At 37.7% G+C, this 24,204-nt stretch overlaps 2 protein-coding genes across 2 annotated transcripts in view; one reads left to right on the forward strand and one right to left on the reverse strand.

Moving 5' to 3' along the window:
- MAP3K15 (mitogen-activated protein kinase kinase kinase 15) overlaps positions 1-3,499 on the forward strand; it is a 148,264-nt gene extending 144,765 nt beyond the window's left edge. The window contains exons 27-29 of the mRNA XM_069063468.1: positions 1,568-1,677; positions 1,754-1,830; positions 3,361-3,499. Of these exons, the coding sequence (XP_068919569.1) occupies positions 1,568-1,677; positions 1,754-1,830; positions 3,361-3,448 (275 nt within the window). The 3' untranslated portion in view covers positions 3,449-3,499. The remainder of the gene's footprint in view (positions 1-1,567; positions 1,678-1,753; positions 1,831-3,360) is intronic.
- PDHA1 (pyruvate dehydrogenase E1 subunit alpha 1) overlaps positions 3,415-24,204 on the reverse strand; it is a 28,644-nt gene continuing 7,854 nt past the window's right edge. Inside the window, exons 2-11 of the mRNA XM_069063467.1 lie at positions 23,068-23,127; positions 22,224-22,397; positions 20,938-21,064; positions 18,583-18,674; positions 16,382-16,474; positions 15,219-15,374; positions 15,031-15,102; positions 10,019-10,086; positions 5,939-6,047; positions 3,415-4,878 (exon numbers count right to left, since the gene is read on the reverse strand). Coding sequence (XP_068919568.1) covers positions 4,714-4,878; positions 5,939-6,047; positions 10,019-10,086; positions 15,031-15,102; positions 15,219-15,374; positions 16,382-16,474; positions 18,583-18,674; positions 20,938-21,064; positions 22,224-22,397; positions 23,068-23,127 — 1,116 coding nt within the window. The 3' untranslated portion in view covers positions 3,415-4,713. The remainder of the gene's footprint in view (positions 4,879-5,938; positions 6,048-10,018; positions 10,087-15,030; positions 15,103-15,218; positions 15,375-16,381; positions 16,475-18,582; positions 18,675-20,937; positions 21,065-22,223; positions 22,398-23,067; positions 23,128-24,204) is intronic.

A 24,204-nucleotide genomic window follows, 5' to 3' on the forward strand; every position in this document is an offset into this window, starting at 1 on the left:
ATTGGGGGGTATGTGTGTGTGGGAAAATTAAAAAGATATAGTTTCCAGGGGAGGTCCTATTTGATAACAGTAATAATGATAATAGCTGCATTTATATCATGCATTAAGGTTTGTAAAGTGCTTTACAAATATTAGCTCATTTGTTCCTCACAACCCTGGGAGGCATATGCTATTATTATCCCCATTTTACAGATGTCTAATGTGAAGGACAGTTTAACAACAGAATGGGGGATTTGAAGGGCACAATGAATACAGTATTTATTTACATATTGTCTCCCCTAGTAGAGTATTAAGTTCTGTGAGGGAAGGAACCATTTTTTGCCTTTCTTTTTGTGCCTTACTTAGTTCACAGCCTGACATTTAATAAATGCTACATAAGTGTTTGTTGATTGATAGTGTAGAATGGAACAGGGACACTGAAGGTGACTTCTGCCTTGTCATGCCCCTTAGAGAATGCATGATAAATATTTAATTGGTGAAAAATAGAGGCGAGCCTTTGGTTCTGGCTAGTGGTCAAAGTGTTGGGATCACCGGGTCAGTTCTGTCCTAGGGCTCACCCAATTGTTGATCATGTTCTTTGTTGGCATGGGAGTCACAGGAGGTTCTTTGGTCTTGGACTGAGGGCTGGTATATAGATGACAAACCTCTGGTCCTCCCTGGTGGTTAACACAGGGATCAGTGGAGACCTAAGGCCTGGCTAGTTATAGAAGGTAGGTTGGAAATACTCATTGTCTAATCACCACTCAGATGACAGTCTACTCCAGGGCTCATTCCAATATTGAATTATCTCCTCCAGAGCTATGAACTGCTCTGCTTTGGACATCCATAGGATCCTCTGCCTCATTAAGTCTCAGATTTCATTTTCTTTGTCTTGCGACATTCATTCATGTCTGGACTCTTTTACCCAATCTGGCACACTGTTGGTTTACTTGTTTATGTTGATGTTAGAGTTTTTGTCCTCTTGAATTTTTGGACATTTCAGTCCCTCCCCCAAATTGTCCTGTATTCCTATATTGCTCACTATCTGACTCTTTCCCTTTCGCTGGGGGCTGGCCTTCAAAGCCATCTCAGTCTCCTCCTACAGTAGGTGCTTCATGATTTACCAGCCTTGGTCTTTGCCCTAAGTGAGGGGACAGAACTAGCCCCAACTAAGTGCTGGGCTGTCTCCTTCAGGCTTGGGAGATAAACATACATACACCTATCCTGCCCCAGTTTCTTCTGTTTCTCAGTTATATGACTGTACTTTATTGTGGCATAGAATGCTGCTAAATTGCTACCGCAGCCTAAGTAAACTTCTTTAGCAGAAACATCTAGCACTTGTCTAAGTAGTCAATACTAACAGGATTTGGATCCAGATCCTGTGACTCCCAAAGTCAGTGGTCTTTCCATTGTACTACATTGCCTCTTAATAACAGCAATTGATGAGCTGAACTGCCATTTAAATTTGTAACTACCATGGCAAGATAAATGCTATAGCTTTAATTAGTTTCCAGCTAATTCAGCTGTGGCCTCTTTCTAAAAAGCTCCACTTTATGTTACATAAAATTAATTTTTAATTCTTTTACAGATAATATGGTTACTCCAGTACAACCTCTTGAATCACAGGTACAAAGGGCAGACAGTGAGCTTGCAGACTGGTTGACACTACAAGGAGCCGATGCCAATACAATTGAAAAGGTAAAATAACCACAAAATTATGGAAATTCTAGCTTTAAAAGCTGATTCCTTCTCATATATTTGATTTTTCTTTCAGATTGTTGAAGAGGGTTACACACTCAATGACATTCTTAATGATATCACTAAAGAAGACCTACGATATCTTGGACTTCGGTAAGAGCATCCTCAAACCAAAGGTGGAAGAAAACCAGTTAATCTAGAAAGGCTGAAACTATGGCCAATATGTATAAATTAGAGCAGGAAATTGTTTTTAACAGGGGTGGGGAACCTGTGGTCTTGAGGCCACATGTGGCCTTCTAGGTCTTCAAGTGGAGCCCTTTGACGGAATCCAAACTTAACAGAACAAATCCCCTTAACAAAAGGATATAATAAATCCTCTTTGAAACAAACAACCTGTGAGTAGTCCAAGTTGCCCACAAGGAGACTCATCTCACCTAGTTTCCAGTCGGGCAATTCATTCATTCCTTCCTTTCTCTCTCTGTCTGTTGCCTCTTCATGTACTAGCCTGGTCATTAACTAGCTGTGTGACACTGGAAAGCCAGGACGATGGGAGATGTCATTTTATCTCCTTCAGTTTGTTTCCTCATCTTTAAATTGAAGAATTTAGATTGAGGGAAAAAAATGACCTTTTTTTCACCCTTCTGGTTCAAAAGTGATAAGTAATTCAACTGAAATAAAAACAGTGTGAACATAGCTCTTTTCCATCAGATAAAGGTTTTTTTTTTCAAATTTTTCCATTTTTATTTAAAGTTTTGAGTTCAAAATTCTATCCTGCCATCCCTTCCCTCCTCCCCAAGATGTTAAGAAACCAGATATAGGTTATATATGTGCAATTTAAAACATTTCCTTATTAGTAATTTTGTACAAGAATACTAAAAGAAAAAGTGAAAATAGCAAAAAAAAAAAAATATCCAGATAGATCCAGAGTTGGATCTATCAATCTGGGAGTCATCAGCAAACAGATAAAACTTTATATTTACACAAGATGAGGAAGAAGATATTAAATAGTTTGTTTTCATAAAGCCATTAAGCCTTAGTTTCCTGGATCCTTGAGTTTCTCTTTTAAAAATCATGCTACTGGGTAGGGGATGGGTAAGGAATAACTTCTTTTCAGTCATAAGAAGACTAAGTACTTATAACATACTTTATACCTATATAACATATTTACTTTGTGAAGCAATGGCTCAGATAGAAATTTAGGGTCTTAAAAGAAAAATCCTAGCCCAATCATCAATGAATGAACATCTATCTTCTTTAGGGATAGGGGGAGAAAAGGGGACACGTGCATTTAAAATAAAACACAGGAATGCTTTTCCTGTGTAATCTTCCACTAGTCTTCCCCCCCTTCCCCTCTTCCAACTCCCCTATGTAGGAGAAAAAGTAGAACTGGCTGGGGAAGGGAAATAGATAGATCATTAAAAATAAATATTTCTCACAGTTGGGTCAAGGCAAATTACACCACACTACCAGAGTATATGTTCTTTAGATGATCAGTCATTTATAGTAAGTGAGTGAGCATGTTAACTAATGTTTAAATTAGGGATCATGTTTTAAAACCCAAAACTATGCTGAGGGTCCCACCCTCTAGAGGAGCTGTCAAAAGCTAAGAATGACCTATAGAAACATACGTATTTATTTGCTTCAAAATAAATTAATGGGAACTTTTTTTTTTAATCCTCATAGTGGTGGTTTTCTCTGCAGAATATGGAACACAGTCTCAAAGCACAGACAACAGGCTTGTGAACCCTCACAAATCAAACATCAGGTTTAATCACAGTAAAAAAAAAAACAACCCAACAATTACAAATAACTGTGGAAATTAGTGAGTTAAACATTCCACATCTTTCAACTTCTTGTAAATATGTATACAAATTCTGCTATTTTTGTGCAACATTGTTCAACTGTTTATTGTTCAATTAACAATTTTGGAATTTAATTCTAAACAGATAATTATTTTACAAAAATGGATGTTATTTAGAACATATGTAATTATGATAGATTTATGAAACCTGAAATAAATATGTAGACACAACATATATATAAAATTGTGTCATATTCAACTAAAGGAATCCTGGTTTAGACATGCCAGTGTATCCTGATTTTTTTTAAAAGAACAATTTAAATGTACTAATTGAAACATAGACATTTATGTTTTACAGCACTTTCTGGGAGTGTGAAAGAGAAGGTATTATAATAAAATAACCACTAATTGTTAGTACTGAAGTTTTACAAAGATATGTTTATTAGCATAAAATTAACAATGGAATATTTCCTATTGTACTTAAAAACCTGAAATTTAAATGTAAATATATAATTTTCAAGAGAAAAACAGCTTTGTGTTTGTATATAAACAAAGTAAAACTATTTGATTTTTCACTTGTCATATTTTTAAAAGTATGATTTGGTCGGGAATGGCAATTCAACACTTCATCTTTCCAAAAAATAAAAAATAAAGGTAGATATAATTGTTCTAATAAAATTAGTCATGGCGACATTTGACAAAATTTTTCATTGTAACACTATTATTGTAATATTCTAAATCATGTACTAAGAACTAACACAGCCAATAGTGCTTACCATTCAGTGATATCATAGCTTGATCAGGCTGAAACAAAAAGCAATTTTTTTCCTCCAAGTGTTTTATCAGTTTGGGGGGGGGGGGAGAGCCAAGCAAATTATTGCTTCCCTCTAGTCAACATATAGGCCTAGTTAAGGGTTTTGTGTGTGAGAAAATACATTTTTTTCCCAGCTAAGTTTCTTTCCTCCTACCTTTTTTAATCTCCATCTTTAAAAAAGGTAGCATAAACTGTAGCATAACCACACAAACTTATTAACTGGTTTTGTTCCTTTAATAGAACAATTAACGTAATGTACAAATATAGCATGATGTAACTAGTTACCCTTGAATTTAATGTATATATATTGTTTGTTTTTGGATGTTTTATTCCTTCCTTAAATGTAACAATTAGTTTCTTAGAGTTGACAAGATAAAAGTTCCATTAAAGGTCTTATATAAGTTTTAACACATACTTCCTTTTAGCTGACAGATTTGTATTTGATCCATTGATTTGCACCTCGAACTTCAAAAGGTGGTTCTCTGCAGTAGATGTGATAGCCTAATTCTTCCAAAGGTGGTTCTGGATCAGCTGTAGCAAACTGGGCAGCATCCTCAATCTCTTTTCTTACTTCAACATCAATTTCCTTTTTAAATTCAAGAGGATTTGAACACTCAAATTCATTGAGCATTTACTATGTACAGTGTGCTATCAGTTGCTTGTTGATTATGTAAAGGTTCCCAAACTTATTTGGCCTACTATGCCCCTCTTTAAAAAAACCAACAAAACCTCAGCCCCCTCCCGAAATCTACTTTCTTTAACCCTTTAATGGTTTTTTTTTTTTTTGGTAAAAAATTTGTGTCATCTTTTCATGTAACTGTATAGTATCATATTGTAAACAAGTCATTTGCACACATTTCTGCCCATGCAGGGCACACTTGCCTGCCAACACTTGCTCGTCAAGACCTGTTGGCAGACTTGAGCGTGACAGGTCACTTGTATTTTGTGCTTTATTTGGAAAATAATATAATCACTATGACTCTGTTACATAACAAATGAAATGTGTATAGATGGTTTTTCAAATTTTTCTAATCTTCTTTCCTTTTGCTTCTGCCACTCCCCTTATTTTTATTCAATGCCCCTCAGTTGCACCTGAGGCTGATACCACCCACCCTGGGAACCCATGGTTAATGAAGGATGGTGAATAGTACTTATATTTGGCATTCCTACAAATTAAAAAAAAAAAAAAGCTAATAAGCTCACGCCAAGAACTAGATGCAGCAAGATTTTTCAGTTAGATTTACTGTCAAACCATTTTTGAAAATGGTCAGTTGTTCACTTTTCCAAAGAGACTTTGGAAACAGAGTGTATTAATGCTAGTTCAATGGCACACTGTTTATAACCTTAGTCAACTGAAATATTTTTGTCATTTTATGTAAGAATCTAAGATGCTGAACATTCGCTCTTCAATCACCAAGGTTTTCTTAATAGCTAAATTCTACTGTCATTTAAGCAACAGCAGTAGCTTAACTGAGGGGTTTCACAGTTTCAAAAAAAGGAAAACAGTGGATTACTTCCTTATTTCTTTTGGGCCTGATGAAGTCCTTTCCCAGGGCTCTTTTCTCCCCCCTCTTAAGTGTTCAAACCCAGGATCAAAGAAAACTCACTCAAACAGGAACAATAGACTACTGTTAGCATGATCTTACCTTTAATTCTTCAATACTAGCAAGGTTGTTGTTCACCATTCTATCCTTGAGAAGCATGATAGGGTCACTCTTACTCCTCACTTCCTGAATTTCTTCCCGAGTACGATAACTGTGTTGTAAAACAAAGATTCTCTTTATAAAGGAAAAAAAATACCCTCTCCTCTTCCAGGGTAGGAGATAATAGCTTTGTAAAATGCAATTCACATACAACATGTGATCAATATGTTAAGGCAAAAAAAAGTTCTCAGAAGTATTGCTATCTTCTTATAAAAATACAGGGAATTACAATTCAAATTACTGACATTCTGATTTGTCAGAAAAAGTTACTCAAGAAAAGAGTCTGGTATTTGATAAGCACTGTTCTTATTATAATTGAGGAAAGGATAAAAATTACTACTACCACCACATGTATTTGGATAATCATCTTGGTTTTTTCCAGCCATCTCCATGTGTTCCAATGTTCCTGAGGGTTGTAGTTTTGAATTTATGGGTACAAGAGGAGCTACAGAGGTCCATGGCACCCCTGTCCCCCCCCACATTCCAATTTGTACTCAAGTGGAATATAAAAATAGTGACTAAAGAATGTGCTATGCAGTTGAATGAATAACCAACTCACTGAAACGGTCCATTAGTACATGTATCTCATAATAGAAGAGAAACAAGTGTCTATTTCTGTGCCCCTGAAGGCACACAGTATCCCCAAACAGGGAAAAATGCATTTTTTTCTTCTTCCCCTGAAAGCAGCAAAAACTATTCCCAGCAACAATCAGGAGTTTAGAAAGCTATTAAGTTAGCCTTGGTCTCAAGGGGATCACAATCTTAAAGAAGGTAGAAGAGTAAGGGAAATGTGTATGCAGTAACTATGATAACAGGAAGAGTGAAGGGTGAAATACAGTGAGAAATTTGGGGAGAGATCATGTTTACCTATGTGGAAGAGAAGCCATGAAAGAAGGGATTTCAACAGATTAAGACTGGGTGGGTAGGGAAGTTCATTCCAGAGATGATCTGATCAAGGCTGATGGGGGACCAAGTTTAGTTTAGTTTAGACTGGATATTTGATATGAGAAGGTAGTACTGGACAGACTGGGAAAAGTGGCTGGAAGTGACTGGGAAGAGATTTGAATGCCAAGATTAGGAACTTAATGAAAGCCAATGAGGAACCACTACAGATTTTGCAGTAGGGCAGTGACATTTTTTTTTTTAAAGCAATTGGGGTTAAGTAACTTGCTCAAGGTTACACGGCCAGGTGTTTCTGGGTGGGTGCTAAGTGTCTGAGCCCGGGATTGGATCTCCAGGTGTTCTCAACACTGGAGCCGGTGCTCTTACTCGCTGTGCTACCTGGCCGCCCCAGGGCAGTGACATTTTTACAAGCAACAATATACAAAACCCTAGAAATAGAATATTGATCTTCCTATTTAACTCACTATCCATTTGCATAGATAGATGATTAACCACCCAAACTCTAGGGCCGGTGCTCTATTCACTGTGCCACCTAGCCACCCCAACTTTCAAGTATCCTTGATGAAAAAACCAGAGCCGAACAGAAAATTTGACTTTCAAATACAAGAAGAGAAGCATGAGAAGGTAAACAGGGAAAAGAAATCATAAAGAACTTACTAAAGTTGAACTTTTTACATTCCTACATAGAAAAACGATAATTGTAACTCATGAAACTTTTTTCAGTATGAGGATAGTTAAATGGAATATATATATATGTATGTATACATACATATAAATATGTATAGGGGTCTATGTGTGTATAAATACATATGTGAGTGTATGTATATGTGTGTACATGTATACGTAGACAGGGGACACAGGATGAATTGAATAGGAAGGCATGAGATCTAAAAAATAAAATTAAGAGGTGAGAGAGGAATATAATGGGAGAAGGAGAAAGGAAGAGATAGAAAAGGGTAAATTATCTCATATAAAAGAGGCAAGAAAAAACTTACAACAGAAGGGAAGAGCAGGAAGGTGAAAGGGAATGGGACAACCTTACTCTCACTGAATTTAGTTTAAGGAGGGAATAACATAACACTCAATTGAGTATTTTACCCTACAGGAAGGTAGGGGAAAGAGGATAAAAGGGGGTATGATAGAAGGGAGGGCAGATTGGGGGAGAGGGTAGTTAGCAGCAAACATTTTTTAAAAAGAACAGGGTCAAAGTAGAAAACAGAGTAAGTGGGGGTGGTTAGATGGCAAAGTGAGTAAAGCGCGCCAGCCCGGAGTCAGGAGGACCGGAGTTCGGTTCCGGCCTCAAATGGTTAACACCAACATACAAAAAAAAAAAAAAACCTAGCCATGTAACCTTGGGCAAGTTACGTAATCCCAATTGCCCTCCAAAAAGCAAAAAAAACGAAAACCAAAAAAAACCCCCACAAACAAAAAAACAGAATAAATGGGGGGCAAGATAGGATGGAAGGAAATATAGTTAGTCTTTCACCATATAACTACTATGGAAACGTTTGGTATAACTACACTTGTACAACCTATACTGAATTGCTTGTCTTCCTAGTAGGGGGTGGGTGAGGAGGGAAGAAGGGAAAGAATCTGGAAATCAAAGTTTTAAAAACAAATGTTAAAAAAAATTTTTTTACATGCAACTGGGAAATTAGATATACAAGCATTGGGGTATAGAATTCCATCTTGCCCCCCCTTTTAAAAAAAAAATTTTTTGGAGGGGGGAAGGTAGGGCAATTGGGGTTAAGTGACTTGCCTAAGGTCACATGGCTATTAAGTGTTAAGTGTCTGAGGCTGGATCCAAACTCAGGTCCTCCTGACTCCAGGGCCAGTACTCTGTTCACTGCACCACCTAGTTAGGGGTGGATGGGGGAGGATATAAGAGAGAACAGATTGGGGGAAGGGGTATTCAGCAGACTTACTATCTTGTGATGGGAGGTAGGGGAAAGATGGGGAGAACATTTGTAACTCAAAATCTTGTGGAAATGAATGCTGAAAACTTAAAATAAAGAAAAGATTAATTAAAAAAATAATAAATGGTCATATAATGAAGTCAGAAGATCTGGCGGAAAATCCTGGTTCTGCCATTTACTGCCTATGTTTCCCTTGGAAAAGTGACATCTTCTTTTGGCTTCAGTTTCCTCATTTGTAATATGAGGGATCTGGACTAGATGACCTTTAAGGTTCCCTCCAGTTCTAAACCCTGGCTTTCTACACACTTTGCACTGACCAATAGCTAACATTATTTAAATGTTTTGATTTAATATTTAATTTATTTAAATGTGTTTTATTTGGAAAATAGTTTTAAATACATTTAATTTTGAAGTCTTAATCCCATCCCAACCTCACACAGTAGATTCTATTTTTATAAACAAAACAGCTTCAGTCAATTAGTTTTTGCTTAAGTTCAGTTTACTCAATTCTGAGTATGAGCCACAGAACTAGATCCAGCAATAGTGACTGCTCACTTGAGAGACTCATTGTCCTAGTGTGACATCTTTATAAGCAGGTACCCTTGAGAGGCAACTATGGCAGAGCAGATGAATACAGATTAGACAGAAGTCAAAGTCAGGAAGATCTGGGTTCAAGTTTTGTCTGTGTGACCTTGGGTATGTCAGTTACCTTTTAGTGTTCCAGTTTATAAGTTGCACAGTCAGGTGCCAATCTACACTGGCAGAGGAAATTTCAGATAATAATGAAACCAGAGGTTCAATTAAAAAAAAAAAAACAAATCATTTTCTTTCTCAGACTGCTTAAAGTTAAGAACTCCACGTGGGAATTTTGTTTTTTATGATTTTATATACACAATTGTTACAGCACCAATTTCTTTTTTACAACTAAATTAGTTTAATGGTCTATTTTATATGTGGAGCTTTAATTATTGCATTTGCTAATATCAGATACCTAAGATAACTTAACTGACCAATTCGATGGGGAAAAAAAGACCCAAATGATTTTCTGGCACGTAAATCAGAAAGCCCAAATGTCTGAATTTTCACTTTTCAATGTGATGATGATATAAATCTTATATAAGGGTATAAACCCTAAGGAATGCTTCTCAAATTTCTATTTTAAATGTAATTAGAGATCACACTTAAAGAGGTGCTCTTATTATACCTGACACCAGGGTCACTCATGCTGTGTCCATGATAACGATATGTCTGTAGTTCCATCAACATGGGGCCCTGCAAGATAAAGAAAACATGATTAAAATAAGAGAATTGGAAATCCGTTGCAAATTCTCTCTTGATTTAAATGCAGAAAGTGACATCTCATCAGCCATGTCAAGAAACACTGACCTTGAGCAAATCATGTATTAACCTCCCTGGGCCCTGGTGTCCTCACCTATAAAACGGGAAGGTTATATTGCTGGCCTGACGGTTCTTTTAAGTTCAATATACCCGATTCTAAACCTTCCTATTCTCTTTCACATTTGCCATAAGCAGGCCTGTGTATGCAGAGTGCTACATAGCTACATATTCCAGAAGGTCACAGAAACATGAGAACTGAGGACAGCTCTAAAGCCACCTCTACCTTCTTAACAAAACTCTTTCTAAACACCCCTAACAAGGAGTCATCCAGACTTTGTTTGAAGACCTCTAGTAAGGGGGAAAACCACTGCCAGTTTAAACAATCTCTTCCACTTTAGGATAAGTTTAGGAAGTTTTTCCTTAGCTCAAGGTTAAATCTGCTTCTGTGCAACTTTCCACCCAATGGTCCTAATTTTGTCCCCTGTCATCTTAAAAATACATGAAACAAACTACAGTCTTTCCCATGCCCCAATCTCCCTCTATGGGGTAAATACAGGATCACAGCCCAGAGTTGGAATGGACCTTCAATGTCATTTAGTCCAACACCTCATTTTACAGATGAGGAAACTAAGGTCAGGGGAGGTCAAGTGACTTATACACATAAGTAGCAGTTAGGATTTGAATTTGGATCCTGTGACTCCAAGTTCAGAATTCTTTCCACTCTTAGTACTTTCAACTGACCTTCATATCAGCATCTTGAGGTCTTTCACTAGCTAGGAGACTCTGAAACATTCTTGGGTGTGTACAATCAATGCAATGTCATCTTCAAATGAGAACATCCAGAGGATGGACCTCATTAAAACTGTGGCATTAAAGATATCAGAAATACATGACCAGTGAAAAAGATGAGTCACTCACAAAGTACAAGTTAACTCATGTAAAGTCCATGTGCTATCAAGTAAAGCCAAACAACTATTAGTTGCTCTACTTTCAGCAGGGGGAGAAGGCTCAATTTCCTCCAGTCCCAGGGATCAGAAGACTCCAATGACAATGATTCTGTTTTGGCTGCTCTTCTTGGATAAACAATAGCTGCCCTTCCCCCTTTGCCCACCTTGTTCCTCTTCAATGAATGAGGTATGACCTTCCAGAGCTGTATTCCTGACATAGGTCAAATCTCACCACATCTTGGTATTATTTTGGTCAAATCTTGTCCATTTTTCCTCATCACCTTTTCAAATGCCATGACACCTCAGACAAACACAATATAGTTCATTACTCTTTGAATTCATCACCTAACTATCTGCTTGTACAATTCAGAACTCTAAAATTCCTCCAGCAATAAATCCCCAGTCCTTACATTTTCACCTCTGACCTAAACCTATTCTCTGTCCTCACTGCAATCTCTAATCATTCCATCCTGCTTTTTCCAACCATCATCCTTACTCTTTTCTTTTTTCTTTCAAAATCTTGACCTTCAAGTTAACATAAGTTAATATGTAAATATTCTTCTAGTCTTATTACCATTCATTCCCTTGCTGAGAACCCCAATCCTGGACTACCATCAACCTCCTTTACCTCTATCTGCATGCTACTGAATACCACTGGATAAAGGCACACAACCATGCTGTCTACAAATAGGCCTGGATCATACTGTTGTCTTTGTTCTTGAAGAGGACCAAAGGCACCAGAAAAGTAATGTCTTGACTTGGAAATGAATTGGATTTAAGTCAGGCAGGGATGTGCAAGATCATCAGCCTCACTCTCACCTCCAGTGTCATCTGGGTCCAGTGGCAAGACATAGATCAGGATGACTGGAGATGGCCCCAGATGTGGTGGGAGACCTTGGCCTTTTTAAGCTAAGGTCTCAGTCTGCCTAAATGGGTGTTGCCATTCAGTGACTTAAGGCAAGATAAGATAAAATTAAAAAATAAGGCAAGATATGGTCTCCTTTGCCTGTCCAAAAGAAAAAAAAGAAAAAATCAATCTAGAAGGGGAAAACCATCAGGATTTCTGGCCAGAACAGAAACAATTTGCCTGACTCTACAACACCTCAAAGTGACTGTTCTATACCTCTTGCCTTCTATACCTCAGAAAAACTGACTAGTCTTTGTCTCCGGTTTTTCATGTGCTATTCGTGTCTCAACCCCTGGCAATACTGCCTCCTCACCTTGGAACTGACATTACTCTCTCCATATTGACTGAACAGTACTCACTCGAAGTTCTCTCACTCTAGCCAAATTAGCATATTTGCTCTTTCTCATGCAGAATATTTTATCTCTCATCTCGGTGCCACTGTCCTTTTCTTCAGAGACTGTGCCCCAGGCCTGGGATGCTCTCCCTCCTCACCTCTCTTGTTTGAATCCCTTGCTTTCAAGACTCAATTTAAATGCTGCCTCCTATAAGAGGCCTTTCCTGACTCCCACATTGATTACTATTTCCCTCCTCCCAAAGTTACTTTATATATATTTTGTATTTACTTATCTGTGAACATACTGGTTACCCCCAGTAGAATGTAAGCTTCTTGAGGACAGGTACTGTTTCTGCTTTTGTTTCCCCAATGCCTAGCATAGTGCCTGGAACATAACAGGTGCTTAATAAATGCTTGATGAATTGAACTGAAATGAATTCTTACCCATACTTTCTGCAAAATGTTTGAATGACTGTTCTTAGGGGAACTGCTCTAAATTCTAACAATTTCTATCGCCTTTTAAAAAATTTTCATTTTAAGAAACTTAAGCATATAGCTATAGTTTGTTTTGAACAAGGGAGGGAAAAGTTAGATGTTACATGATACATTAATATAAATAAGTCATTCATGTGAATAAAAGCTTACATTCATTCCACTAAGATTACTTTCCCAATTATTACAGAAACTGATTAGCAATTTTGAAAGTATTCTCAAAATTACCAAGTTCTACTGTATTCAAACATTAGTATTCTTTCTATACATTCTAGATAAACATGTCTAAAAGAAAATCCCAATGTTTTAGGAACGTAAATAATGTTAGCCACACTTAGGTGAAGTTGTATAGCAGCAAATTTTGATTCATGATCTCTCCCAGCTCTGATATGTTTTAACTTTCGGGCCTTCTCCCTGGGGCTTGACAGGGACAATATCCAAACACTTGTCTTGGATAAGTGTTTCCGTGGCTTCTGTAGCTCTATGCTGTGGACAATATCCAACTTCTTTGTGGCTTCCAGGGTCTTTTCTATTGCTGGCCTGCCCTGGGACATGAGTTCCTCTAGCACCTACCCAGCATGGGCTGTTATCCATCAACATCTCCCAGATATCCTTCTTCTCTCAATGAGTTTGGCTCAGTGTCTCTTTACCCAACTTCCTATCCCAATAACACACACACGTTCCCCTCATAAACTCAAACTTTCCAGGTCCCTTATCTACTTAATGTACATTTCCTACTCCGCTTGAGGTACAAAGAGATAATCATATCCTTGGTCCCATCACCCACAGGTTCTTCACTTACATGTTCATGAACTCTAGAATTTCTTTATCTGATCATAATTTTTTATCATTTGCTCTGCATTACAATTCCTAATGCAGTTCTTGGTCCTGTGACCTGTTTTCTCCACCTCTTAGTTCTTTCCCAGGTCATCACCCCTGCCCTGGGCTACATTCTCCTCTCTACCCTAGAGCTTGACTTCTTAGTCTAACAATTCTACAATATCCTCTATTCTCTAATGTCTTGCTAGCCTGTCCTATAGCTGATCACACCTTGCCAAACCACAACCCTGTTTCCGTTCACCACCTTCATTCTTATTTGCATGCTAATGAACGAAGTTAAAGAAAATCACAGAAGTGTGCTTTAGGACTGACTACAATTTTATCTTATTTAATCTGAACTGGGCCCTTAGAGTAGCAAGGCAATCATTGTACTCTTTCCTAATTGATTCTCTATCTTAATCTTCACAGCAAGCGTTTAAAATTTTTACTTATGACCTTAAGCTTCTCCCTTTCCTTCACCCTCTATGCTGAAAATGTCACCTCATAATTCACGGAAAAAACTGAAGCCATTCACCAAAAACTTCCCCTTCTCCTCATTCCATATCAGACTGATGGCAACAACAGTTGGCCCCCTGCAATGGATTTTCTAACAGTGCTGGAGATAACATATTAATGTGAACTATTATTGCTGTAATATCTTCTCCTCTGCTTTATTATAATTTCTCCTCAATTTTCAATCTCTTCACTTTCTTCCCTCATTCTTATTGCTGCTATTAGGCAAGTACCTTCCCAAGCCTGACTGTCCTCACCTCTTATCCAAGAAAAAGAAAACGTTAAACTTCAGAGCAAAGCCACTCCTGGCATGGATTATCTTTATTCAAGGGCTGGGCCCACTGTCAAACATGGAAAGGTATGCAAAACCTTCATTCAATCAATCAGTCATCCTTTCCCCAATTTCTTATAATTTTTTAGGACCAAGGCAACAAGATCTGGTGCAAGATCATATGCCCTTATTTTGACAAGTGCAGATCTACTGAACCCATGTAATTTCCAGGTCCCCGCCCCAGCCTGGACCAGAAATCCAAATCCCACATCTATTTGAGAAGTCGATTTTAATTTCAAGTATGGCTATTTTAAATTCTCAACTGTCTTACCATGACTTTAATGGACCAGTAAAGTGGCAAGAGGCAGGAACTTGAATAAAAAAGGGTAATGATGGGTAAGGTTATTTTATTTTCCACAACTGTACCCTAATGCTCAACACAGTTATTAGCACACAGTAGGTATTTAATAAATGTTTGTCTTACTTTGTTGATTGACTAATAGGGTTAATTTTCCAGTGCTAAGGTTGGCAAATACAATGTGTAATCTTGCATTTGCCTATAATGAAACAGAAATAGAAGAATCTAATCCCTTACCTTTCCTGATCTACAGTAGGCAGCTGCAAATTTTGTTGCCTCACGGACACACAGGACATCCATACCATCTACCTGTTATAAACATTCAATAAAAAGGCAAAATTAAAGTCTCAAATGCAGTATAATTTTACATTTCTTGGCTAATGTGTCCCTGCACCACCTAGCCGCCCCATAATTAATGTTCTTACCCTTATTCCTGGAATAAAATCTCCTCTTTTGAAATAGTCAGTGCTGGCTGCCGCTCTCTCTACAGAAGTTCCCATTCCGTATCGATTATTCTCACAAATGAAAATACAAGGCAATTTCCACAAAGCTGCCATATTGTAGGCTTCAAATATCTGACCCTAAAAAAATGTTCACAGGTTCAAAGTATGTTTATTACATTATTACTTACATTTTCTCCTCACTCCCATTTATATAATCACTTAAAGGTAAGCAAAGCACTTTACAATGTCTCAGTTTAAGCTCACAACCCTTAAAGGAAGGTTTTATACTCATTTTATAAATGAAGAAACCGTAGTTAAGTGATATGCTAGATCACTCATCTGGTAAGTGTCTATGGTTGGAAAAGGCTTCTGACTCCAGTTCTAACACTATCTATCCACTATACCATACCATACTGACTCTCTACACAAGATAAAAATACTTTTTTCTAAAACCCAGCTGTTTTAAACAAAGCAATTCACCAAACAAATCAGCATCACCTATACAGTTGGTTCTCACTATAAATTGAGCAGACTTCCCCCTCCCCTCATGGGTTGAAGCACCGCCCCCCCCCACCTGAAAAGGACTTCAGTGCCTGGAGCAGAGGACCCCAGACTGGTGCTGCCACCACTGCCCTCCTGGGAGATAAAGCAGAGTTCTGCAGGCAGGGAGTGGATTTTGCCTAATGTGAATTTATGTAAAGCAAGAACTGTCTGTACTTTCACTGTTATATAAATAAGGTAGCAAAGAGCCCATCAAAGAAAAGATAAAATCTAAGATAATTTAGCATTCCTCAAGCTCAAGTTTTATTCCAAATTCTGCTTTTGATTTGCAGGATAACACTGGCCTAGGAGAGGTTCTGCCAAACAACCAGGGTCTCAAATCTCCAAAGAATACAAAATTTCCTTTAAGGGATGTTGTGAAGGTTGTGAACTGAGTCTAATCTCTGACAAACTTTCCTAATCACTAAAAAACACCACCACCAACAATAAAGCAGACAAACCAGTAATATTAAAATAAAAACCAAGCATGTCAGATTTTGTCTAATGACTACCAGTAATAAATGGAAACGATTTCTTGAAAAACCTCAATTAATTAATTCAACTACAATCTATTACTATAACATTAAGAAAATACATACACTAACCTGATTAGCAGCACCATCTCCATACAAAGTCAAACAGATCTCATCTTTTTCATTGTACTTACAGGCTAGGGCAATACCAGCTCCCAAAGGTACCTAAAATTAAGAATAAAACTGAGCCACAGCAAACCATGAGAAAGACTTAGTATCTGAAATGTACCTTGTACACAAAATTTAGAATAAGAGTAGCAATACCATTTAAGATTTTCCTTCTGACCTCATTAAAATAATTTTCAGAAAATGGAGGAACTTAACGTGAATAAATGCAATGTTATAAACAGTCAGCAGGCACAACAAAAGATTATTAGTTAGGGGTGGCTAGGTGGCGCAGTGAATAGAGCACCGCAAATCCAGGCTCAGATACTTAACACAAAAACTAGCTGTGTGACCTTGGGCAAGTCACTTAAGCCCAATTGCCCTCCAAAAGGCCAAAAAAAAAAATTATTAGTCATTATCTCCTGATTATTTATACCCACTGATGAGAAGAGGGTACAAAATAATAAAACAAGTCCAAAAATCATTTACAGATGTCTGGAAATATCAGATATGCTCATCAATCATCAAGGCAAAATTTTTAATGCTTCTTTTTCTCTTCCCTACCTCCTTTCTTGACTTGGGCCTGTTGTGTAGCTTCTGAACACCAGTAAGTATAATCACAGGTTACTGTGATTAACTCAAAGCAGATAATAAACCAAATATAAAACAAGCACGGACTTCATGACCCAACTAACAAAGAGCTTTGCCACTTAAGCAATAGTAAGATTCACCTATTCCAATCCCCTTATTCTGCAAATGAGGAAACAGAGACCCAGAGAGTTTTAAGTGGCTTGCCCAAAGTTACGAGTGGCAGAAGCAACATTCAAATCCAGGTCCTGACTCCAAATCCAAGAAATTAATTAATCAGTCAATCAATCAATATTAATTAAGTGCTCATTTACTATGTTCAAGGAATTGCTAAGCAGTGGGGATATAAAGACAAAAGTGAAATTATTTATGCCCTCAAGGAACTCAGGGAGATAATATGACACATGAGTGTATATACACAAGGTAGGGAAGGGGAACTCTGGCAGCTGAGGGGCCCTGAGAGGACCATGGAGAAGACAGGGTTTGAGCAAAGTCTTGAAAGAAACCAAGGACTCCAAAAGGTGGAGTTGAGACAATGCATTTCAGATGTGGGAGAAAGTATTTATTAAGCACTTACTATATTCCAGGCAATGTGTGAAGCACTTTGCAAATATTACCTTATTTGATTCTCACAAAAACCCTGTGACATAGGTGCTATTATCCCCATTTTACAAGTAAGGAAACTGAAGTGAAAAGAGTCAAGTGACTTGCCCAGGGTCACACATCTAATAAGTGTCAAAGGCTGAATTTGAACTTGGGTCTTTTTTTTTAAGCAATCAGGGTTAAGTAACTTGCTCAAGGTTACACAGCCAGTTATTTCTGGGTGTGGTGCTGAGTATCTGAGCCCGGATTTGATCTAGGTCATCCTGACACTGGAGCCGGTGCTCTTACTCGCTGAGCCACCTGGCTGCCCCTAAGCAATTGGGGTTAAGTAACTTGCTCAAGGTTACCCGGCCAGGTGTTTCTGGGTGGGTACTAAGTCTCTGAGCCCGAGATTCGATCTCCAGGTCGTTCTGACACTGGAGCTGGTGCTCTTACTTGCTGTGCTACCTGGCCGCCCCGAACTTGGGTCTTTCTTGACTCCAGGCCCAGTGCTCTACCAATTGAGGCACCAGCTAGATAGGAGTCAGCCAATGTGAGGGCAAAGAGATGAGGGATAGAACAGCAAACAGGTCATAGGGTAGGTAGTTAAGTGTCTAAGGGGAGACAAGTGTAATGAGATTGAAAGGTGAAGGGGACCAAGGTTATAAAGAGTTCTAAATGCCAAACAGCTTATATTTGATTCTAGAGGTAAAAGGGAGCCACTGGAGGCTGTGGAGGGGAAATGATGTGAGAGCTGACAAAGAATGGTTTGAGTCAGGGAGACCAAAAAGCATAATTTCTTTATGTGCACATGACAGCATGTGAAAAGACCATAGTCCCTATTCCTCAAGAGTTTGAGAGAAGATCTTGAGGTTCTCCTATGAAGATCTCAAAGGCAAATTTCTTTCTGAAAAGCCTTATGTCCAGATTAGGCCTAGGAAGAAGGCCTGTGATTCTGTCCTTTGGGCCATCCCAGACACCCTAGTGACCCCAAGTACCTGAGCTCCAACAATGCCGTTGCCACCATAGAAGTTCTTGGCATACATGTGCATAGATCCTCCCTTTCCTTTAGCACATCCCCCTCTTCGTCCTAGAAGTGGAAGACATAAACATGTCTTTATAGGGTTCCATTCTTATTCTTTATTCTTCCAGCATCTGCCTATCTCTCTCCAAATCCAACTACTCAACACTAGTAGCACATTCTCCCAGTTTCCAACATCTCCCTTTGGTTTCTACCTCAGAAGGTGCCCAGATGGCTAGGACTTTACACTAGTTCTAAATACCCCCTATAGGGGTAGGTAGGTGGCACGGTGAATGGAGCACCAGCCCTGGAGTCAGGAGTTCAGTTCAAATTCAGTCTCTGACACTTGATAAGCACTAGCTGTGTGACCTTGAGCAAGTCACTTAACCCTAATTGCCCTGCCTTCCCCCTTCCAAAAAAAAAACACCAAAAACCAAATACCCCTTGTTTTCAATTTGTTCATACCCTGCTTTAGGGTCAGGGTGACAAGGAAAAAGTAACATAGGGAACAGAAGGAGGATTTCATGGGGGTATTTGTGACCCCTTAAGGGGAATTAATCTTAAGTCAGACTTTTAAGCAATGAAAAACTTTCCTTCTCTTGCAATGTACCAAGGCAGACAATTTTTGTTGTTGTTCAGTTGTGTCTGACTTTCATGAGCCTGTAAACCATAGCACACCAGGCTCTTCCAACCTGAGTTCATCTTCCAATGTCCTATCTTTTTAACATTTTTATACTCTCCATGAGATTTTCTTGGCAAAGATACTGGAGTAGTTTGCCATTTCCTTCTCCAAAGCAGAAAAGATCTAGCATTTTCTAACCTTATCTTGTCAGTTACCAAAGGATAAACCAAAGTGTAATACAAATAAAATTATTTAGTCTTAACATGGTAGAGAGGATAGAAAGCTGGCCTCAAAAGCAAGAAAACCTGGGTTCAAGTCTCATCTCTCACATACAATGGCTGTGTGATCCTAGGAAAAGTCAGTCAACTCCAAGACTGTGCTCTGGCAGATTCTCTAAAGCTACAAGCTGCACTAGTAAAGCTACAAGCTGCACTAGTAGAGGAAGTTTCCTAAAATCATACATCTGGTACCTATTCCTAATACTCCATGTCATCTCTAATTTAAGACCTATGCTCAAAGCCACTGTGCTCTATGCTGTGGCATGTGACTTTGAGCAAGTTACTTGTCTTCTCTCTTGTCCCCTCTCAGATTCTCCATCGAGAAAATGAGGTAGCCGGTTGGACACAGTTTCTTTCAGCTCTGAAATTTATGACACTGAGAGACTGTCTGCTCTGATGTGCATACCCTTACCTTTTATAGCTTGTATATGGTCTAAGAGCTGATGGCTTGGCCACACTGTCCAGAATATTTGTCAGGCCATGGCTCAGAAGTTTCTCAGACAGTTAGGCTTGCCAAGGCACAGCTTTCAAGAGCCTCAGATATTTGCCAAAATTTGGCACTGTAGTATAAAAATTATTAAAATCTTATTATTAAACTTGAGGGTTAGTGTGGCTAAGTCCAAAGAGTACATTTCAAGGATCACACTTTTAATACCAGTTTTGAAGTAAAAAAAAGGGGATATACAATTATGAGGAAGTAATGTGATTTCATGTGTTGTGGTAGAGAATATGGAAAAGAGATGAAATGTTACCTATGTTTCTATTATAAAATAGCACATAATCATGTATGTAAATACATCAGTTTAAATTATGACATTAAATAAAAGAAGATGTTAAGACTAAAAGAGAAATTACCCAGAAATGTAAATTTTGCAGATGGAACATCTGTACCTGATTAACTTTTGACAACTTCTTTCTGGCAGAGAAAGGTCTGTTTTCACATTTGGAGAAAGAAAGTTCCAGCGTGGTTGACACTGTGTCCACAGTTGACATTTATTTTTTGGAGGGGGGAAGGCAAGATAATTGGGGTTAAGTGACTTGCCCAAGGTCACAGAACTAGTAAGTGTTAAATGTCTGAAGCCGAATTTGAACTCAGGTCCTTCTGACTTCAGGGCTGTTGCTCTATTCACTGCACCACCTAGCTGCCCCACAGTTCATATTTTAAAAGCAAAATCAGGACACTCTTATCAAAGCCTTTGGTTTATTAAAATGGAGGGCAAGATAAGATGATGTATATTCTTTTTTTTTTATATCTGCAAATATATCCTTCCCTACTCTCTTACCCAGAGAACCTGCCCTTCTAACTATTTTGTTTTTAAAGAAAAAAAGTTTCTGATATGTAACAGCAATTATTTCACTGGGAAAAACAGAGAACCTCGGTCTTAATGATAATTTTTTCAAAATTTATTTTTTCATAAATGTTAAAACAAACCTGTAAGCTCTGCCAGAATTTCTCGAACAGGAAGTCCACGAGTATAGGTAAAGCCATGTGCTCGATAGGCTGTAATCACATGATCTGTAGGATTTATACCAGCTTCAAGCCCCACACAACAAGCTTCCTGTGTTAAAGAAACGAGGTTACTAAGTAATTTTAAAAATATCTAACTCTCTCTCTAAGACCACTAGGTTATTGCCAAAGATTTAGAGCAACACAGGAACCATTCATTTAATAGAACACAAAATTTCTCTTCCATAAAGCAACCTCCAAAAGACTTCTCTCCCCCAAATGCACAGCTGATCATGATACTAAAACTATGTAACCAAACTCAATATATTTCTCAAAACATGTGGAGTACCAACAATGTCCGTAAGTGACAAAGTCTCAAACCTACAGAACAGACTTGAGGAGTCAAGCACTTCAAGACAAGAGTTTTTAGAATTAAGCACATATAAAACAGAATTTTTAAAAATACCACCTCCACTTTTGCTTCAATTCTAACAACTTTACTTGATAACCCTATCAGATCATTCATAGCTTTAAAGAGAACTTGAAAGGCACAGACACATTTCAGGGCAGTTCTACATTCACATAATGTCCTACCCTAGCAGAGACTAGATAGTTGTGGAGGTAAGGGGAACAGAGACAGAGCTGTATGTGCAAGGCAAGCCTTGACCACACTCCTACACATCCCTTGGTTGAAGTCTGAGACGACCCACCCCCCCTGCCCCAAAAGGGAAACAAACAAAAAAAAGGGGGGCAAGAGCTGGGGAAATTTGGTACAGCTCAGGAAATAAATAACTAAATAAACATATTGAATTCTAATTTGTGTTATGTTTCTTACATAAAAAGATATAAATTTTTTAAAATGTTCCCTATAGTCCTTTTTAAACTAGGTTAACAACTTCCCACTATTTAGTTTTTGGTTCAGTTGCATTGTTTACTGGTTGACTTTTAAGTTGAGGTATGCTTTTGTCAGGTTTTTGTTTCAAAACAGTTAAAATGATAACTAAACCAGTTCATTAGTTTTTCCTAAGGGAGGCAAAAACCAGACAGCTGGCTCAATGATTAGTGCTACTAAATTGCTAATGATCATCTGATTTATTTACTTTGACTAAATAACCCTTCCAAATGAACTTGAAGAACCTCACCTAATTGACAAGTTAAGAATCTATACCTTTAACACTTATTCATAACAGGTCTTAAAATTAAATTTTACAAATTTTTTACTAATAGATAAAAAAACTCAAATACTATGTTCTCAGCAAATTTCTACTCACCTGACCATCATACAAATGGCAGAAACCACGGATGATCTTTTGCTTATACAGCTGGTCTGCTTTCAATTCCATCCGACGGACAGTCTGCATGGTCTTATAGTACTTGAGTCCTTCCTCTCTAGTGAGAACTGCTGTGGTGGGAGGTTCATCCTCAAGCCGATGAACATCACATTTCTGGAAATTTCATTTATTTCAGTGTAAATGCTCCCAATATGTTCTAAAATTTACCTCAATCAGATACATGGCCAAGTAGCTTCTCTCAAAATGTATATCGTATCTCCTATTTTTCTAAAACTTATGTTAATTAAATTCTTAGAAGGAAAAGCAACCTCTCAAATACAACTTTTACCTAAGAAAATCGAGTTATTCATTGACTATCAAAGAAACATTTGTAAAAATGTCTTGCTCACTTTCTTCATCGAATCAAATCCCAAAATTTATTACCATGACTTCATTTTTACTGTTTAGCCACTGAGTGGTATCATGTGTCCTACCTAGAACAGGGAGGATAAATTACAATCTTAGCTAAGTGCAAACTTTTCTGAACCATCAATCTCCTAAAATAAAAGAGATCAAGAGATTATATTAATCCATTCACTGGTTCATTTACCCACCATTTATTACATACCTTCTCTCTGAGGTACACACACTATTGCTGTTTGTCCTTCTTGAAAAGGACCATCACATCAAGGAAGTGATGCCATAATATGCAACTGAACTGGACTTAAGTGAGGGAGGGCTGGCACACATGCTGGTCAGATAATGGTATGAAATAACCATACCAATAAAGTGAAAAAATGTTTCAAAAATTCAGTATGAAGATATAGCAAAATATCTTCCTTACCTTAATATCAAATGAAGCATCATTCGCAAAGTTGCGGGCTGCCAGTATCACTCTTCCAGCCTTCAAAACAAACAAATGCAAAAAAATTAATTTTTAGGAAGAAGGCTGAAAAAATAGCAGTCAAATTTGGAAGAGTTGGTTTTTTATTTATGCATGCTTTCCCTGCTTGCCTCAATAGTACAGATAATCAATAGCTGGAGCTGTTTCCAGAATCATGGTTCCAATAAAGTTATGATTCAATCAATCCCTATTATATTCAGATTCATTTTCCTATGTTATGGAATTGGACAAAAAGATATTTTAAGCCACCAAAATTATATATTGAGTTGGGTTTATAAAATAAAGAAGCACATTAACAAAATGTGTTAAGCTAAAATTTGGGTCTTGGATTGGTCCTGTTTGTTACTCAAAACATAGGAAAAACAAGGCAACGAATTTGACCTTCCAGATATGGTGTGCAATGGACACAAAGGCATGCCACTAATTACTCAATAATACTGGTTATGATCTTTTTAATGTAGTCAACAGGTGAAAACAAAATGAAATTAGTGGACGCCAAGAGTTTAAAAGACACTGTGACATAGTAGGAAGAATGTTGAAATCAAGATAGCTGGGTTAGAATGCTGACTTGGACAGCTTTCTAACTATGTGATCAGGCATGGGCAAGTCACTTCTATCTCACATGGTTATAATAGGAAAGGTACTGCAGAAATAAGAATTATTATTAAATATAAATGAGTTTGAATATTTAAAACATCTAAACTTTCAGTACAACTCATGGGAAAAAATAACAGAATGCTGGGAAGAGAGAAGCCTTATTAGTAAAACTCAATAATTGGCTATTTTTGGTTGTTGCCAAATTATTTATCAAAGCAATAACATGTTGTGAACTGAATTTCTAGATCACATAAATCTTATTTTAAGTTTCTGTGTAAGGCCTCAGGAATCTTAAAGGTTTAGTTCCTCAAGGCACTGAAAACCTCTATGACCTCAATGTCACTGCCACACACTGAGGGTACCTTACTTATCCTGCTAAAGAATAGAAGACTACTGAATGGAGTTCAAGATTAGATCAGATGCTCTCTACATTCCTTCCATCTCTAAATATTTTCTACTATTTTAAACATTCAAAACTAG

The sequence above is a fragment of the Petaurus breviceps genome, unplaced genomic scaffold (genome assembly GCF_028583685.1).
Source record: "Petaurus breviceps papuanus isolate PSGF00001 unplaced genomic scaffold, PetGlider_PUasm1.0 90574, whole genome shotgun sequence".
NCBI lineage: Eukaryota > Metazoa > Chordata > Mammalia > Diprotodontia > Petauridae > Petaurus > Petaurus breviceps.